This window comes from Dendrobium catenatum, unplaced genomic scaffold (genome assembly GCF_001605985.2).
Source record: "Dendrobium catenatum unplaced genomic scaffold, ASM160598v2 fragScaff_scaffold_1063, whole genome shotgun sequence".
Lineage (NCBI taxonomy): Eukaryota > Viridiplantae > Streptophyta > Magnoliopsida > Asparagales > Orchidaceae > Dendrobium > Dendrobium catenatum.
The window spans coordinates 812,934-833,300 of NW_021319525.1; the positions used below are offsets into that span (position 1 = coordinate 812,934).

A 20,367-nucleotide genomic window follows, 5' to 3' on the forward strand; every position below is an offset into this window, starting at 1 on the left:
TTTCACCAATCTCAGGTGGTTTGATGATTGCATTTGCTTGTAGGGGTGCAGATCTTTCTTTATTGGTCTCCGTATTGCCATCTCAATCAACAGGCATTGTAGAGACTGTTGTAGGAATTCGTACATCTTTCATGTGCATCGGGACTTCATCTCCCACTTGCAATTTGTTGTTAGCTTGGACGACCGTGCATTTGGACTTTGATTTGTTCATTTATCCAAAGCACCGTCCTACGCATTCCGCATAATACTAAGTTAAGTGTGGCAGATATGAGGATGCTTAGGTAGATGAGTGGCTTTACCCTTAGAGATAGGATACGAAATGAGCATATACGTGAAAAGGTTGGAGTAGCTCCAGTAGAAGATAAGATTAGAGAGAGTCGCCTTAGATGGTTTGGCCACATAAAACGGCGGCCTTGTGATGACCCGGTTAGGAGAGTAGAGGTACCTAAAAAGACTTGGTTAGAAAATATTAGGAATGACCTTTCTTTATTAGATTTAAACGAGAATTTGACTTTTAATAGGACACAATGGAGAAAAAGGATTCATGTAGCCGACCTCACGTAGTGGGATAAAGGCTTGATGTTGTTGTTGTTGTAGCCTAATGGCAAACTTTTCACCCTTCGTTATACATCTCCAACCTACTTAAACCTATTTTCAATAACCTCAGCTTCAATAGATATCACTCCAACTCCTCTAAAATAATTATTCATTAATTTATCTTTCCTAGTTTTTCCGCATTCAACATAAAAGTCTCATTTATACCCAACTTAGAAATCAGACTTTTTTATAACCCTACATTCAGATCCAAGCAACATCTCTAATGATCGCATAGAAAAATGATCGCATAGAAAAAGCCAAACCCTTCCCTGAGAGACTACGCGATGAGTACATGAGAACTCTGTGTACTCTTTGAGTGCTTCATAGTTCCTTTTGATGACTTCCAAAGGTGAGTCTCATCATACCAGAGTGAAGCTTGGGTCTTCATTTAGTGAGTACAGTCATTTTTTCTGGCTATTAATTTGTTCAATGGACGATATGTGTGCACGATTCATTTTGTCAAGTATGACACATGCCACATTGATTTTCATAGTGTGAAATTTTGATCATTACTGAAATGATATATTCCTTCAATAATTTTTATGAGATTTCAAATTTTAGCAAGTATTAAATTAATTTTTAGGATGAAGGAGAGGTGTTTGTTGTTTTTATCTTAAAAATGACTAATTTTTGCTAGAGTTGAGAGTTGGTAGGCCGCATAATGTAATTTTTTATGTGTTCTCAATGTGTGGCACATCCTAAGTTATATTAAAAAATTAAACTTAAATGCCCAATATCATATTCCTTCCTAATGTTTCAACAACAATTTGATCCATCCATCTTATTTAAGAATAATTTATCCTTCATTGTACATGCTCAAATCATTTAAATCTATTTTTCACTACCAAAGAGTCTTATAAATCTCTCATCAATCAATTTGCAAAATGCTACAGCTAACATTGCACAATAAGTAATGCTAAAACATTTCACCATTAAAAAGCCATCAAAATTTGGAAATGAGAAATTTGAGAAATATAGGAAAGCATTTATGTAACTCATGTACGGATGATACCGTGGGGACAAGGAGTATCATATTAACAGTATAATCTATTTTATGGGACATGCGAGCATGCTCAAGATACCAAGTTGGAAAAGTAATAATGGCTACTGATGGACCTTCTGATCCAATTTAAAGAATGCTCATATTGAAACATCAAATGGATCAAATCAATTTGATGCACAATGTCAATAAAACATGCGAAGGTAAGCGCTGAGTTATATCTTTCACTTTTTTCAAAATAATTGAGACATTTCCATTAATTAGTAGTTCTAACTCCGCACTCAAATGTTTCCCTAAAATACAAAAGCTTTCCTTTGGCATATCGTCAAAAAATGAGCAAATCGAACCATGGATTAAAAAATGAAGGTAAAACAATCAATATGTCAAAAATACAAGTTCACTAAAAACTCTATTAGCAACCAGGCAACTGCCTAGTGAAAATGATGTTGCTAGGAGGTTCAATAACAGTCGTATAAATTACCATAAACAGAAAAAAAAAAGTACCTTGGAAGTTGCACGTTGGGCAAAAAAGACATGAACAAGACTTCTTGCAGTGGTGGACAACACTATCTCTTTAAAAAGTCTTGCCTCCTGAATTTGGTTAATTTGCTTAGTGTAACAGATTGCAAAATAGTAAAGAAAATGCATAAGACAGAGGATATATGGCAGCTAAAACGGCCACACTATAATCCCAGTGCATTTCAAAGGGGTAATATGGTTGTTATATTATCGCTTTGACTACATGATATCTACAAATAAATGTTGATACAAACACTGAAGAACTTACTTTCAGGACACCTGCATATCCCCCAAAAATTATGCCTTCCTCAATTGCATCAAGGCACACTTGATGTTGGGGCATATGGGGAGAAGTCTTCTTAGCTTGTTGCCTCATTTCAAAAACAATTTGATGTGCTTCAGAAAGAGAGCCAAGTTTGTCAGTACGGTGGAGTGAACGAAGCCTAGGTTTACGTCTTTCAGCTAGTTCTAATGCCCATTGTCTTGCTACCATCAAAAGATCATTGGAAGATGCAATAGCATCAATTAGGCCATATTCCTTCCCCTCTTTAGCACGTATTGACTTGGACAGCTGCATGACAACATAGAGGCAAACAAAATAAGCACTGAGATTGAATGAGCAAATAGAGTTCATAGAGTCATGGTAGCATATTTTCTACAAGTATAAACAAATATTTTTGTAGAGACCTTCAATAAACTCTTGCCAACTTAGCATACAAATCATTGTTTAAAATTGCGCAATATGAGGCCCGCCTCTCCGCAATTCCAATGAAAAACGTATTGAGGCTTACGCCTCAAAATTCTTTTATGAGGCTTATGCCTCAGTTTGGTTGAGGCCCGCCTTGAGGCACGCCACACCTCGCTGACGTGAGGTTTATGCCCCACCCTATTTATATATATTTTTTAATAAAACTTACTTAAATCCTAAATTAAAGCCTAAAAAAAATCACGCTTTAATGCACCCCCAAGCTGCATTAACTTCCTTTCGACTGCCTTGAACTCTATTTTCTCCATAGTTAGCATCGTCGTAGTCGCCAGGGATCAATTGAAACTAGCACACCACCATCACTTCCTCTGAAATTTTAAGAGTATAATCTCATCTTTATATTAATGAAAAATATTTATGAAAGAGGAAGATGACTGAAATAAACAAAGAAGCAAATTGAGAGACATTGGACTCCATAAGATGAGAAAGGGGAGAGACCAATTTGTTGTTATGATGACGACTCAAATAAAAATCTCTTTAGTAATGACAGTGCAAATGAAATCTAAGTTTTTGTCAACTATTTGTTTTCTTGAGTTTAATGTGGATGAGTAAAGAACTGAGAAAGAAGGAATTTGGAGTTGAACTTGCTATTATATGATACTTTTATGTCATTTATATATTTAATATTATTTTGCCCCTATAATATTTGAATTTTAATTTTATTTTATGTAATTTATCACTTACCACTTTACGTCTGTGCAATTTTTTATTTCATATCTATGTTAATTTGTTACTTAATAATTCAATAGAAAATGGTATCATGCCATCCTTTAATATATTAATTCGGTATTATATAAAAAATCACTTTATTTTGACTTAACGCAATTTTTTTTATTTTAAGGCTTACGCCTCGCCTCACGAACAAAAAATGCCTCAATACCCAATTGCACAATTTTAAACCTTGATACAAATAAGATGTTTTAGGCGTAAAACATGAAGTAAAAGGGAAGAAAACAAAGAACTATGGAAAAACTAGCAAACAAGTAGGGGAGTCTAACAATTTCACATACAAATGAGATATAATATTGTGATGACATCCACAATATCAAATTCAGATGAGTAAATAGATCATCCTATGTTTGTCAATGCATTTTAGTAATAGAAAACCAGTCATTTAAAAAGTAGATTGCAAGACGGAATAAAGTCTCAAAACACAAAAAATAATTATGGTCATATTTACTTCTACAAAACTACTTGAATAAATTAAAAAAAAATCTCAAAATAGTTCCCAGACTATTCTTGTATGGCCAAAATAGTCCTAGAGTATCATGTTGCTCCAATTCTATACAAAATTGATCAAAAATAGTCTCTCATGCTGTAATTTTAATATAAATTGATCCAAATTTAGTCCATCGACTATACAAAATTGACCGCAATTTAATCTCAAAGGAATCATTTTGGATCAATTTTGCATAGTCGAGAGATTAAAATGGAACAACATGATACTCTGGAACTAAATTGGCCATATAAGAAAAGTTCGGGGATTATTTTGGAGTTTACTCACCGAAGTTTATACAAACAACAGATATGGTATTAAAATATTTCTAAAACTCGACTAGCTTTCAAGGAATAAAAGAAGAAATAGATTTAGAAAAAACTACAGCAAAAATAGGTAGCCTACTAAGCAGTTGATCACTTGATGTATGATTAGTTTACTGCTATGATGCACAAACATGGACAAAACGACACTGATAAGATACGACATGGACTCGGGACACACCAATTATTAAAAATATAGGACACGAACACGGGTTGAACATGCCATTATATTTTTTATATTTTAAAATAGTATATAAATTTTGAATAAGTATAATATTAAAAATAATTTAAAAATAATAAGTCGTTTAACTAAAATTTGTGCTTAAAATGATTAATATTAGGATATCGAGAGTCGAGTTTCAATACTGTGTATCAGGCATCGAGAGAAGAGACGACAATGCTGTCAGGAGTCGGGCATCAATGTTATGCAATAAATATCGGGCGTCAATGTCAACAGGGCATCTGTCGTTGATGTTAAAACGATGTCGGACAAAGATGAGCTATCAAGTTGTAGGTGTAGAATTTGCTAGCGTCGAGCATCAATATCAAGACAGTGTTAGACTTTGATGTTGTGATGATTTCGAAATGTCAATGGTGTAACTACGTCAGACGTCAATGTTGAGATAACATATGACATTGTTGTTAAAAAAAAAATCAAGACCCGCCAAAAAGAAATGAATATTTGATGAATGGGGTATTGAGTGTGGGCGATTGACTTATTGTTGTGGATAGAAAATTAGAAATGTACTTTTTTAATTTTAAATACAAGAAATTATATTTATAAAAAAATTCAAAAAATATTTAAAACACACGTGTCAGACACGTATGTCCGATTAGTATTTAATATTTTTTTTTAACCAGACACATTTTTTGCTTGTTCGACACATGTCGGAGGTGTGAAGGATGCATGTCGTGTCAAATACGTGTCAGAAACTACACCACTCTTTGAGGAGAAGTGTCGGTGTATCATAAATTTACTGTTATCTGAGTGAAAGTTCAGAAAACATTTTGTAACATCTTCTACAAGGTATAAAATTTCTTTATTTCTATGAAATAAGATTGAAAACTTACGAGTTTATAATTTGAAAATTCATACAAATATTAGAAATTGCTAAAATTCACATGTTTCTCTATAATTGTCCGTGACCTATCAACACCATGAAGGCAGGAATGCCATGGTAGAGTAAAGGCTAGAAGTGTGTCCTTGTGAATAGGCGAAATATGGTCTTAGGTACCAAGCGATCTCTAAATTAATGATATTCATGGGAATGTTCACGACTTGAAATTTTGCCATGAGCAGATCATATCCATTGGGCAATATATCAATAAGCTAAGGAAAATTTTTTTTTTTCCGAACTAACAAAAGCAAGGATTATGAAGTTAGAGCATAACGGCCGAAGGTATTGAACCCCTGAAAAAGGATGGTCTGACATCAATGAAAAATGATAGCTTCTTTATAATAAAAATATTTCTGCAAGAAAAAAAGACATTATGCTCCCGGTTGTAATCCCCAATGAAAAATATAGTTTAATGACCAAAGCTTCCAACTACAATGATAAATACCTGTGTCGAGCTAATAAGTAATAATCCCGAAAGAGGTTAGAACAAAACCTACTAACAGGTAAGATTTCTAAGATATTCTTAAATTATGACAGAAAAATCGAATGATTGCTTTAGTCATATGAAGCACATCAAATCATGTTAGTAATAATATTGTTAAGTATTTTACTATCAGGAATGTTAAAAAAATTATCGATTAATGATTCCATAATAGAAATAACTTGATAAAAATAAAAGAATAACCATATACATTCATAATGAACAAAATCATCTTAAAAAAATATAATAAAAATAATAAACAACTTCTGATAAAAGATCAACAGGGCAAGAATTGTTGGATTAACATACAAATTGAGTTCAAGTTCTTAACATAATGTATTTCTTCTACGTGCTTAAAACATTTTATAGTTTGTTTTTCTTTTGAAATATTGTCTCCTATTATTATTCTTTGTTGGCTTATAACGAAGCATTTCTCTTCTTTATTGACTTTTGCAAAAAAAGTTTGTTCTTATGCAGTCATTTTTTGGCCTGTCCACCACACCTATATTTAGATTTCGTATGTTCAAAAGTTTTTTTAATCTTATAGAAAGATTTTTGTTCTTTGCAGAACTTCAAAGAGATATTCATGAAACATTTAACCGTACATGCTAATGAATCTCGTATTACTTAAGGCAAAAAAAAAAGAATGTATTAGATTCATCTTTATGATATTTTCTTCTGGGTGCTGACAATTTATGAGTGAGTTAAGAATAATAAGACGATGATGATTATAGATGGATGATGAAACTTTTCAAGACATCCTATTGTTCTAAATAACCTTTAAAGGAGAAAAAAAAGTTCATGAATAAGAGGCAGAAACACTTGAATGATGCGCAGCATGAATACAAATCCTTACAACTAACTCTTATTCTAAACAACCTGATTAACAAATGATGACAGCAAACTATTAAAGCGGAGAAGAGAACTATTAAATGTTAATAACATAGCTTAAAAATGCTTGCAACAAACTCATGCTATGTAGGTTCGCCGATAAATGCTAGAAACAAACGCTTAAATGGCAGAGTAATTTACTCAATAATACCATGTCTACGGCCTTTGATATTCAAATTAGTCCACAATGAATTTCACCAGGAAAAGTATTTTAGACAACCATCAATTACAATTGATCGGAACAACTATTGAGGCTTACAGTAAATTTACTCACCAACATCATATCTATAGCCTTTGACAGCCCCACAAGCCTAGGAAGCCGTTGGGTACCTTCCAAGAAGTTCCGGATTTATCGATAATATTTTGGAAGAAAATAAACTTAAAAAAATAAAATGACCTCATGAAGCAATTCATGAGCAAGCAAAACAAGAATTACCTCCAAATCCAGGAATAACTCCAAGGGTTAGCTCAGGCAACCCTAGTTGAGCATCCAAAGTGGATATGCGAGCATGACAACCCTAAAGAAAAAGATTACTACAATTAAAACTGAATATAGTTAACAACATTGGAGCAGAAAAGGCTGCAATTGTCAACAAACCAAAGCCAACTCCAAACCACCTCCAAGGGCAAGCCCCTGAATGGCTGCAACAGAAGGCTTTTTAGCATCTGAAAAGCAACGCACAATTAAATTCATAAATAAGAAAAATAGAACATTTGACACTGTATGTTGGAGTTAAGTAATAAAGTTGCAAACATGACTTCAGACCTTCAATCGTATTCACAACAAGATCAACAGACACATCAGGTAAAACTGATACATCCCCTGCTAAGAAACTAAATATATCAGTAAAAAAGTAACTGAAAAAATAGTAAATTGCTTCTTTCAGTTCAACTTAATTCTCATACCAGACTTGTGAACTTCCGCAAAAACATTGATATCAAAACCACCAGAGAATTTTCCATTGTCACCTATTCATGGAATAATTTAAATAAAAAAATTATATTAGATACATTAGAACTCAAAATGCATGTTGATATGGTTTACAAATTTAATCTAATCAATCTTGAATTTCAGTGCAATTTTCCAGATCCGCAAAACAATCAAAATCAAACTCAAAAACTTCTAGAAAACTTTCAAAAGCCATCTAGAGTTTGATTTTGATATGCCTTGAAAGTAAAAATCAGCAAAACAATAGAAATCTGCAAGATTACTTGAAGCAATGGCTGATTTTGGATTATCTTTCAAAGAAAAAGAAAAGATACAGGTGATCTACAATTAGAGAGGTAGATCGGCTCTCCCAAACGATTATAATCCGAACCGGACAAAACCGGTCCAGAATTCCTTCTTCACGCGAACCAACAGACAACAAATCGCTCCCCTATTCACGCAAGCCAACCGCCCCAACTCCTTCGCCCAAATCGCGAACGAACTTCCCTTGCCCGTCTCTCCCTCCAAATCGCAATTTCTTCCCATATTTGACATATTCTCCCGCCTCGTTGCCTAACTCTCACCATTTTAGGCGAATTGGAATCTAGGGAATCATTTTTCTCCCTTGTAGGAGCCACCGAAAGTCCTCCCTCTCTCAACCACCGAACATCTTCCCTATTCCTCCTTTTTGTTTAGCGGCCATTGTTGGCAAAGAAGATCCCTCCATCTTCTACCTCTTCAAACAAGGTGGAGTCTCCCTTCTTTCTCTTAGATCAAGATTGGGTCTTTCTCCTCCCTCCTTCCCCTTCTAGACAACCAAATATCTCCAAGCGCAAAATCCACACGATCCTCCTGCCCTCGTAGCGCTCTCTCTCTCTCTCTCTCTCTCTCTATTTAAGGCAAAGCTAGGGCATTATGCATATCTTCCTTCTCTTCTTCAAAAGCCTCCAAAAGCCTCCTGGCTCCATCCTCTTTATTACTTTCTCTCCAATAGTCCTCAAAGTCAACTCTCCCCTACTTTCTCTATTCCTTGGGGTATTTTCCATGATTCGATGCCGTTGTTAGGGAAGGATTCCCTTTTTATTTCCTTCTTTCTCTTGATTAAGTTTTGAGCCTTCCTCTTCCTTCCCTTGTTATGTGATATCTTTTAACAAGGGATAAGTTAATGTTATCGTTCTTATTATTTGAATTCTTAAATTTGATTGGAGACGTCATATCTTAATTAATCATACTTACATGATTTTGTAATTTTATTCATGTTTGTATGTTGTTTTTTATGTTGTGATTTAGTTCAAAAATTAGGGAATCCTAAGCTGCTTAGATACCTTTGACGAATCTTGTGAGTTTTTCTAACAATGTTTAGGTTGGATTGTGTTTGTGTTTTATATTGGACTCTTTTAGTGTTATATTAAATTTAGGATTTATTGTTTGTAGGACTTTCAATTTTTATCATCGAGGCGTGAGCAATGAAGCATCTTTTGGGCTTTGGGCTTTGTATCACTCGCCTAGATGTAAGTACTATTATCTATTTTTGTGTAAGAGAACTACTCTTAGTTAGGGGTGTAATCCGTGCCAATTATAGTATCCCTTGTAACTATTCAGATTGTCAGTTCTATTTTGAATTCTTTAGCATAATCACATGTAATAAATCTTTGTTAGTGTTCATATCAAATATGCATGTGATAATTATAATTTTACTTGATTTATTGCTCATTAATTCTTAATCATGCATGCTAAATTTGTATATTGGAAAAGTTAGATTATGCAATTTAGCTTGGTTAAATAAATAAATCTCATTCTTGCAAACCATGCTTGACATGTTGATTTATATGTATGTTGGTTATTAATAAAAGCATTGGTCATATATGATTGTATGTATGTCGGTAGAAACCTATTAGTTTTTGGCTAGCCGGGTCGACAGGCCCCAGAGTGACGAGTCTAGAGGAAATCACTTGATTTCCTTGGGTTGATGTTTACTTTCCCAGTGATGGATATATGAAAAACCAATAAAAACTATATATGCAAGAAAATATAAGTGAATATGAACTAGAAATAATATATAACTTACGAGTCATTGTGAGGTACATGAACACCTAGTGTGGTGCATTTATAAACATTATAATAATTTGGCATCAATAGCTATTTGACATATATACATGCATATTAGAATATGTGAAAAATATAGCATATCACATGACAGTTTTTGATACAGTGATTATAGGTTAATACTCCCCTCTTTTGGTTGTTCTACTGCATGTCCCACTCCTTTGTCATTTATGTTTTGATATATAGTAATTACTTGCTGAGTTTGATTTATCAAACTCACTCGTTGTCTTTCTCAGCAGGTCCCGCAAGCGTGTTTGGTGGACCGCCACCTCAGGAGCAATGTTACCAATAGTAAAAATTTTTTGGTATTTATTAATTTGTAATAGTTTATTATGTTTATGTGTTCTAAGAATTTGGTAGTTTCTTTCTTAATTTTTCGTTATATTCATATTCATGTTGGCTTGTATCAGAACTTTGTTATTTGGATGTATTATTTTTTGAACTTCTATTAATAGATTGGTTTTATTTCACTTCCTCTGTTTACTCTGATGCATATATATATCATGTTGTATCTCTTGTATAATCATATGCTCTTTGTAAAAACAAAACATGATTTCTTATCCCTTAATCGCATCCCGTATTGTCGGGGTGTACCGCCTTCCGGATCCGAGGTGTGACACAAACAACCTAGATGCTGCTAGGAGCCTCCATGAAAAGAACTATAATAGAAAATCAAAACATAAATAATGAAAATAAGCAACATAACTAGCCTAATCCCCCCCCCAAAAAAAAAAATAGCCCTTTTGTCTTAATTAATTCCCTCTCTTATTTGAATTTAAATAGGAATTCATTCCCTAAATAATTTCCTCCATATTCCTCATCCTAACATAATAAATTATTGCTTTGTTAGGCCCCACAAGGGTGGTCGAAACCGCCTGTCACTGGTTCATTTTCTGTTGAACCGGCCCTTGCTGGGTCGGTTGCGGGTCAGCCCCCCCTTTGCGGCTTCCCGCTCCGGTATCAATACTCCCCCCCCACCTCCCCGCCCACAAAAAAAAAAAAAAAAATGCACCTTGTATTCAAGGTGGAAGGATAGAAATTGCTTCGTGATCACCCATACGTCTCCCATGTAGATTCATAATCTGGTAGGTGCTTCCGTCACATTAGGACCTCCTTTGCTCTTGTCATCCCTGATCGTAACCCCACGACCTCCACGGGTTCCAGAATCACTTCCATGTCCTCAATCAACGTCCCAGGTAATGAGGGCGAGGGTATGTGATATATGATAGCATGCCTCAATTGCGATACATGGAATACCAGATGTATCGATGGTGATACTGGTAACTTTAAACAATAAGCTACTACCCCAATGCACTATGTCACCTCATAATGACCGAAGTAACGCGGGGATAGCTTCTCATTCTTCCTCTTGGCTAGTGTCTTATGTCGGTATGATCTCAGTTTCAAATAAACTATCCTCGGGTTCAAATTGCATTTCCCGTCTGTATTCATCTGTTATTTTCTTCATAAGTTGTTGAGCTCTCAGCAGATGCCCTTTGAGTTATACTAGTATCATATCCCACTCCTCCAAGTGTTGATCTATACTAAATACTATTGTAGTTCTCTACCCGTAGTGTGTCTAATGGGTCGGGTCCCTTCCATACAAAATCCTGAAAGAGGTAGTCTGTGCAACTATGTGTAAAGATGAATTGTATCAAAACTCCACCTATACTAACCATTTGGACCATAGTTTTGGTGTATCATATACAAAACAACACAAGTATGTCTCTACGCTCCTTCTAAACACTTCCATTTGGTTATCCATCTATAGGTGATATGTCGTGCTCATTTTTAGGATCGTCACTTGCATCATGAATAACTCCCTTTAAAAGTGGATAAAAAACACCTTGTCTCTGCCTGATACTATAGATTCTAGAATGTCATGTAAGCGCACTACCTCCCAAATAAAGGTCGTGGAAACAAAAACAATAGTGTAGGAATTTTTGAGCTGAATGAAATGTGCATACTTGCTCAATGGATCTACCACCAACAACATCACAAAATACCCCTCCGATCGTGACAAACCCTTAATGAAGTCCATCGTCACCTCCTCCCATACCTTTAAGGTAAAGCTAAGGGTTGTAAACCCCCGCGGGTGCCAAAGTCAGATACTTATGCCTCTGGCACATATCACACCTTACTACCATATTTTCCACATCCCGATGCATTCCTGCCCAATATAACTCAATTGATAATCGGATGTATGCCTTCTATGCTCATGAATGTCCCCTTATCGCATTGTCATGAAACTCCAACAGTAATTTGGGAATGTTTCATGCAGATCGTGGTAGCACAAATCTCCCCTTGTAGAGTAGTTGTTCCCCTCTCAGAGCATAAACATGGATGACTATTCGGGTCCTTCAACAACTATTTCCTAATCTTCCTCAACATTCACTCTGCTACCTCAATGCTTCTCAAGTTAAGATTATTGGTACTGACAAAGCTGCTAATTGGGGTTCATCCACCCTCCTGGACAAGACGTCTGTTACTTTGTTCTCTAAGTACGGTCAGCGCTGGATCTCAAAATCATATTCAAGCAACTTAGATAGCCATCTTTGATTCTCCTCAATGATCATCCATTATTCCAACAAATACTTCAGACTCCTCTGATCAGTCCTGACTGTGAAATATCTCCCCAACAGATAGGACCACTACTTCTGTATGTCAAGACAATCTCCATCAACTTTCACTCGTACACAAACTTAATCCTTGCCATAGCTATGAGCAACTAGCTAAAATATGCAATTGATATCTAATCTTGCATGAGTACTACTAGCCCATAACCTGATGCATTTGTCTTCACCACAAATGGTCTCTCAAAATATGGGAGCATCAATATTGTTACACTGATCATAGCTTTCTTCAGCTCCTGGAAAGCTCGTGTCGCTTCCTCCCCCCATTGAAATTATCGTTCTTCAATTGATGTATTAAAGGTCCTACAATGGTGCCATATCCCTTCACAGATTTTCAATAATAACCGGAGAGCCCTAAGAACCTCCGCAACTCCCTCAAGTTCTTAGAAAGAGGCCAATCCACTATGGTCTGAACCTTGAACTAGTCAGCTGACACCACCCCCTCACTGGACATATATCCTAAATACTTGACCTGTGACTGCCCAAACATGCACTTTTTCCAATTGAAGTCTCCAATACCATCTTCAAGTTTCACGGTGTTCTGTCTCTATCCTGCTATATATCCAAATGTCATCAAAGAATGCCAAGACAAACCTTATGAGATGTGGTTGATACACTCGATTCATAAGGGATTGGAAGGTGGCAGAGGCATTGGTAAGCCTGAAGGGCAACACCAAGAACTCATATTGCCCTTCATGTGTCCTAAAGGCCATCTTGTGTATAACAGCTGCCTTCATCCTGATTTGATGGTATTTCGACTTCAAATCAATTTCGGAGAAGATCATTATTCCAAATAACTCATCCAAGAGTTCATCAATAATTGGAATGGGAAACTTATCTAATACTATTTTCTTATTTAGAGCATCGTAATCCAAACAAAACCTCCAACTACCATCCTTCATCAACAGAACCCGCCAAAGAAATGACACACAATAGGCCTAATGATCCCTGCTTCCATCATCTCATTGATCAACCTCCCTATCTCATCTTTCTAAATCTGAGGTAATGACATGGTCTGACGCTTCTTGGAAAAGGTCCCTCATTTAGGTTGATGGCGTGCTCGTGCAGGTGACGGTAACCCGACAGGTGGTTGAAATATGCCCTGATATTGTTGCAAAATTTATTGAACCCCTTACTGGAATTTCCCTTATCTCCTATTCTTGGACCCCTTCTATACTATGTAACTCCATCAAGTACCCCAAGCCTGCACCCTAGATCGTCCTAAGCATGGTTTTAAGTGATACCATGGTTTTGCATAAGCTAGCATCCCCTTGAAGCATTGCCTTCTTCTCCTCTGCCTAGATCTCCATAGTCAAAGATTTTCAATTCACTTTCATATCCCCCATATGATGTAGTCACTTCATACCCAAAATCACATACATACTTTCCAAGTCCATTGGAAGGAAGTCTTCTATCAACTAAATGTCCTACAGGATTATCACCACCCCTTTACATATCCCTCTATCTTACCTGTCCTCATCCCCATCATCACCCCATATCCTTTAGTCCTCATCAACTTCAACCTCAATCAGTCAACAACCCAATTCAAGATGAAGTTATATGTAGCCCACTGTCCGCCAAAACCACCACTAGTTGCTTGCCGATCTACCCCCTCACTTTTATAGTGTGATTTGGAGTAAATCCCACCACAAAGTTCAGTGATACTTTTGTCACATCTAAATGTAACTGCTCTATTTCCTCCATGACATTCTCCAGCTCATCCCCACTCTCCTCTTTCCCTTCATAGACCATCAAAATCTGAAGGGCTTGATTCTTGCACCTATGCTCTGGTGTAAACCTCTCATCACACCTGAAGCATAATCCTTTACCCGCTTGGCGCCTCCCTCTGAAACATCACCGTCTAGGTGCTCAAGGTCAAGCTCCATCATCTCCCTCAATCCCCTAAGCCTCAACACCCTGAGCTCTGCTCGTATGTCTTCCTTCAGGCTCTTCATGAAATTCCCTTCCAACCTTTCCTCAAAAATTCCCCTCAGCCTACCTGATAGCAGCTCAAATTTCTGACGATGCTCCATGATTGTCCCTTCCCGAGGAGGTCTCCTTCCTGAATGGCTCAGAAACGTTCCAACAAACACTCCTTAAATTCACCCCATGAATAGATCAAATACTTTGCCTCCCTCCACTAAAACTAATTTAAGGCTTTGCCCTCTAAACATGGCCCACCACCATGAGCTTTTCTTCTTCCATTAGACCATTGATAGCAAAGTAATGCTCCACCCAATACACCCATCCCTGAGCATCTTCCCCTTCAAAATCCAACATTTTTAGCATCCTTGATCTCGCATCCATACCTCAATGGTTCCTCCCTCTATTAGTTCATCCCCTTTAGTGATGGTGTGATTCTCTCCCTTTCTCCCTTGGCTGATTTGGATCTTAGCCTAACCATAGCCACCTCTGATCCACCTCCACACATGTTTGGGTGGTCTCCCAAAAGGTTTGGCCTCCCCCCTTCTTAGTGCCCTTTCTTCAAAATACCCAGACCCATCTCCCCTTGGAGCCCCCTGTGGTGGTCCATAAAGGAAAACACTCTCTACTTCATCGTCGTCCTCATGAATTTCCTTCCTTTTGATTCAGCCCTAGCAATTGTTGGTGAATCTTTCGATTGCATCTCGATCGTCTTCTTCATCATATCTTCCAAATTCTCGATGCGGTTCTATATGGATGAGAGCCTTCCTTTCATAGTGGAGAACTTCCCCTCTATTCTGTAATATTTCACCTCCATTCCAACCTTGAGTTGTTCATCTTGCCTTCCAATGCATCCATCTTCTTTGTTGTCATTTACCTCGCTCTGATACCAATTAGATATACCTTGTAAGTAAAATTAGCGAAGAACAGTAGAAATCTATAGGACTACTTGAAGCAATGGTTGATTTTGGATTATCCTTCAAAGCAAAAGAAAATATACAGGTGATCAATAATTAGAGAGGTAGATCAGTTCTCCCAAACAACATAGATGCCACTAAGAGCCTATAAGAAAAGAACTACAGCAGAAATCAAAATATACATAATGAAAATAAGTAACATAACTAGCCTTAATTAATGAAATGCCCCAAGTTCTAATTTGGAGGAATTATCTATTTTAATATTTTTAATTATTCAACCAGAGCTTTTATGAATTCATCAATATAATCAATATCCAGCGAAAGCAACTATCAATTGTATACATCAAAATATTTCATTATATTCGTTCTCCCAAAATCATATACATAATAACTAGGAGATCAGTACAATCATTACACTATCACAAGCACCTCACAATAAAAGAATAAAAAAATAAAACAAAATCTAAAAAAAGACCTGAGGATCTCTAACAATTTCACTCCACCTGATCCTGGTCCCATGCCTGACCTGAAACTATTAAAATTCATATAATAAGCTTAAAAGCCCAATAGTAAACAAAACTCATTAAAGTTATCAATACAAGACTTAAGAATTAATATGCATGCTCAATTCAACCAATAAACTCAATAGCATTCAATATCCAATGTCATGCTCAAACGATTCAATATGATCAATCATGAAAAAACAAGAATCATTACGTAAAGTTGTTATCAACAATCCATCGGTAAAGAAAGTAAATCATTAAATAAATCTACGGTAAATCAATAAACCAATAAATTTGTACAGTGGGAAGTAATACATCGATATGTAGTCATTCAAAAGTTAATAAAAAGGAATCACAGGCATGCATACAGGTGTCAATATCATCAGTCTAATCTTCTTTATCCATCCTATCAATTATATGCAATCAATACTTGTACTTGTATTTATTCATATACCATCAATGTACACATGCCACTAATATATCTATCAATGCATCTGTATATGGTTCAACAAGGCAAGACATCCAACTTTAATGTGATATTTTCATCATTTCATCTGTACTCATTACATAATTATATTAATTTCATTATATTTAATTATTACGCATGTGTCTTTATATTACTTTAACATTGTCATTGTCAGGTCTCAAGTCCTGGATGGAAAAAGTGAAGGGTTGCGTTAGATAGTCGACAACCGGCATAAAACTTGTCGAATAATAATGATATGAATCCTTTAAGAAATTCTGTTAATGTTAGGGCGTCCCTTGGAAGTGACGCGTTGTATGGCCTGAATACAGTGATAAGTGTGCAAAGGCTGCTGCACCGGCGCCCGGATGCAGTATTAAATAGGCAAGAGTTCCCACATCAAGGACAGCTAGTCCATGAAACTAAAATTAGGATAGAAACTTGGAATATAGGTTCTTTTACAAGAAAATTAATAGAATTAATATATATTATGATTCATAGAAAGTTAAATATTCTGTACATTCAATAAACTAAATGGGTTGGAGAAAAGGCTAAGGAGATTGATAGTTTAAAATTTAATATTTGGTTTTCGGGTAGGAGTTATACTAGAAACGGTGAAGATGTGATTATAGATAAGAGTTTGAAGAATAATATTATAAAAATTAATAGAATTGAAGATAAAATTATAGCTTTAAAGATTGTTGTTGATACTAAGATTGTTAATATTATAACTGCTTATGCTCCTCAAGTAAGTTTGGATATAAATTCAAAATCAAATTTTTAGAATGACTTAGAAGAATTAATACAAAAAATACCTCTTGAAGAAAGAGCTTTTATTGGAGGAGATTTAAATGGACATGTTAGTATAGTGGTAAATGATTTTAAAAACATTCATGGTGACCATGAGTTTGTAACGAGAAATGATGGTGGCAAAATCATATAAGATTTTTATTTAACTTATGATTTTTAATTGTTAATATACTATTTAAGAAAAGGAATGAACATCTTATCACTTATAAAAATGGATATAGTACAACTTAGTTTGACAATTTTCTTATAAGAAAATTATATCGTTTAGATTGCAAATATTGTAAAATTATTACGAGTGAAAATTTATGTATCCAACATCGATTATTAGAATTGGACTTTAAGATAAAGGGACATAAATATAAAAAATAGAGTAAAATGATATTCTAGAATTATATGTGGGGCATTTAAAGAATATTAACAAAAATATTTTTGGGAGTAAGATTTTATATCTTAAAATTTTGTCTGTGCATAAGGATGCTAATGTTATGTGGGAAAGGATGGCTAATGATATTAAGAATATTGAAAATGATGTGCTTGGAGTTTCAAAATAAAAAGCTCCTAATAGTAAAAATAGTTGGTGGTGGAATCCAAATATATAAGATAAGATTAAAAATAATAAGTTTTTGTTAACAAAATTGGTTTAATTATAAAAAATATGATAATTGGAAAAGATATAAAGAGGCACGTAAGGAATCTAAGAAAGCAATATGTGAGGCAAAGACCTAAGTTTTTAGTGATTTATATAATAGATTAGATACAAAAGATGGAAAAAGATATATGTAGCCAAACAAAAAGATAGTAGTAAGAATTTATTTCAAGTGAAGTATATTAAGAATGAAGATCAAAAAGTACTTTTCTTAAAAGATGATATTCAACAAAAGTGGATGAGATATTTTGCTAAACTTTTTAACGAAAAATGTGAAAATACGATTGACTTTAGTGACATTAACACCCTAAATGAAAAAAAGATTTTTATTTTTATCGGCATATTAGTAAAATCGAATTTATAGAGACTTTAAAGAAAATGAAGGGTGGAAAAGCTGTTGAACCTGATGACATTCCAATAGAGGTGTGGAAATGCTTAGGAGATGAAGGAATTTCTTGGCTTACTAAACTTTTTTTTTATTTTTATCGGCATATTAGTAAAATCGAATTTATAGAGACTTTAAAGAAAATGAAGGGTGGAAAAGCTGTTGGACCTGATGACATTCCAATAGAGGTGTGGAAATGCTTAGGAGATGAAGGAATTTCTTGGCTTACTAAACTTTTTAATATTATTTTGAAGACTAAAAAGATATCAAATGAGTGGAGAATAAGTGTATTAATTCCTATTTTCAAGAATAAAGGTGATGCACAAGATTGTGCGAATTATAAGAAGAATAAGTTAATGTGTCATATTTAACTATGGGACGAGTTATGAAGCATACGATTGGACGTGATACTAATGTTTCTCAAAATCAATTTGATCATGCCGGGTAGGTTGACTATGGAAAGGCATATAATTTATTAAGAGGTTTGATAAGAATAAATAAGAGAAAATAAGGAGGATCACATATGATCATTTTATTTGTTTAGAAAAAGCATATGATAAAGTTCCAAGATAGTGCTATGGAGAGTTTATTGAAAGAATAAGTTAATACAGCTTATATTCAAATCATTAAAGAATATGTATGTAGGGACTATTCTTGTGTTCAAAACAAGGAGGTGGTTTTGACCAAGTATTTCCCTAATTTCAGTTGGGTTAACCCAGGAGTCAAACTTAGAGTAATATTTTTTTTTAGTATGGATGTTCTATGGACATTTGCAAGAGATGTACCTTGGTGTATGCTTTTTGCTGACTGATTTTTTTTTGATAGACTGAAGATGAGGAGTTGATAGAATAAACTTGATTATGAGAGGTCACCTTAGTCTAAAGATTTGTCGCTTAAGTACAATACTTATAACTAGAAAATATTTATATCCGGAAATAGTAATTTTACGCCGTAGTAATAAGTACTCTACTGAGGGGATTGTGACTTGGGCGCCGATCAGTCATTAATAATTAGATATATATACAAATGACTCTATTACGCATCATCATGATCTTATTGTTCAGTGTATAGTGATGGTTGAACAAATAGATGGGGAGCAATATTAATCAGCAGAGAAACCTTCAAGATATGAGAAGGCTTCGTTGAACTTGTGATGAACGAATGCAGGATCTCGACGCTGTTGATGGTGAAAAAAAAATACCTCCATACCAACTTAGAGAGAAAGGTATCTAGGTAAAGAATGGTTGGTAGAGATCACTGGACAGAGTGCTCTATCTGGTGCGCTCCTTCATGAATGTCGGTCATTTAAACTTGAGAATAAGCATCAATACTAAAGTTTAAAGAATGTGGCAAAACTCCGTATCGAAGAATTTGATTAGAGATCTAAGCTGACTAGAGGATGCGTGCTTTTACCCCATAATATAGATAAATTTATGCTATAAAATAAATGTTAGCACTCAAATACGTTATTCGTTGTATATTAATGGAAAGGTTGGACAAGTAGTTGTATTTTCGCTTCACCCAAATTTGGCTTTATCTACCTAAGTGATGAAGGGCAATCAAGATTAGGAGAGACGAAACGCGAATGCGATTAGGATGGATTATTGAATGCCACAGAAGCAAGACTTTCTTATTGGAACATATTTAGGTAATGGGTCCAAAATGGGTTACTAAAATTAAAAGGAATGGGTACATTGGCCGACCAATGGTAAGAGATTGATACTGACCACTACACCAAAGAGAGTCATGAAGTGTCTACCTGGGTGATTTATACTCGGCTCCAAATCCACACAGACGATAATATCTCTTGGCCATTGCATGCTGGATAAGATAATATGATTAGCGGACAGCATTTCGATCCAATGTGAACTCTACCATGTCTATAGAAATAGAAGAGCACTATATTCAATGATTCTGGTAATTAAGATCTTGACTTATGATATAACAAACCAAAGGTAGGCAGGCAAGACCTATTTTAAGGAGCTGTGTAGAAGTTGTAGGGAAGCTAAAATTTTCGAAAATTAGAAATGATCTTTCCTTATGAATCTCCCACCATAAGCATGGGTGATCACTCTTTTACCCCATATATGTTGTTCCTAATATTTTGGAGTAGCCAGCGCGTTGATCTCCAAATAGACTACA

At 35.2% G+C, this 20,367-nt stretch overlaps 1 protein-coding gene across 2 annotated transcripts in view; it reads right to left on the bottom strand.

The window, feature by feature from the left end:
- The window catches only part of LOC110095175 (peroxisomal fatty acid beta-oxidation multifunctional protein), a 36,769-nt gene that overhangs the window by 13,556 nt on the left and 2,846 nt on the right, over window positions 1-20,367 (bottom strand). The window contains exons 3-9 of one of the 2 annotated variants that reach the window (XM_020820606.2): window positions 7,818-7,880; window positions 7,678-7,734; window positions 7,510-7,577; window positions 7,348-7,429; window positions 7,186-7,241; window positions 2,385-2,687; window positions 2,102-2,188 (exon numbers count right to left, since the gene is read on the bottom strand). In XM_020820606.2, the coding sequence (XP_020676265.1) occupies window positions 2,102-2,188; window positions 2,385-2,687; window positions 7,186-7,241; window positions 7,348-7,429; window positions 7,510-7,577; window positions 7,678-7,734; window positions 7,818-7,880 (716 nt within the window). Of the gene's footprint in view, window positions 1-2,101; window positions 2,189-2,384; window positions 2,688-7,185; window positions 7,242-7,347; window positions 7,430-7,509; window positions 7,578-7,677; window positions 7,738-7,817; window positions 7,881-20,367 lie in introns of both variants that reach the window. The other variant, XM_020820605.2, reaches the window with a different exon arrangement.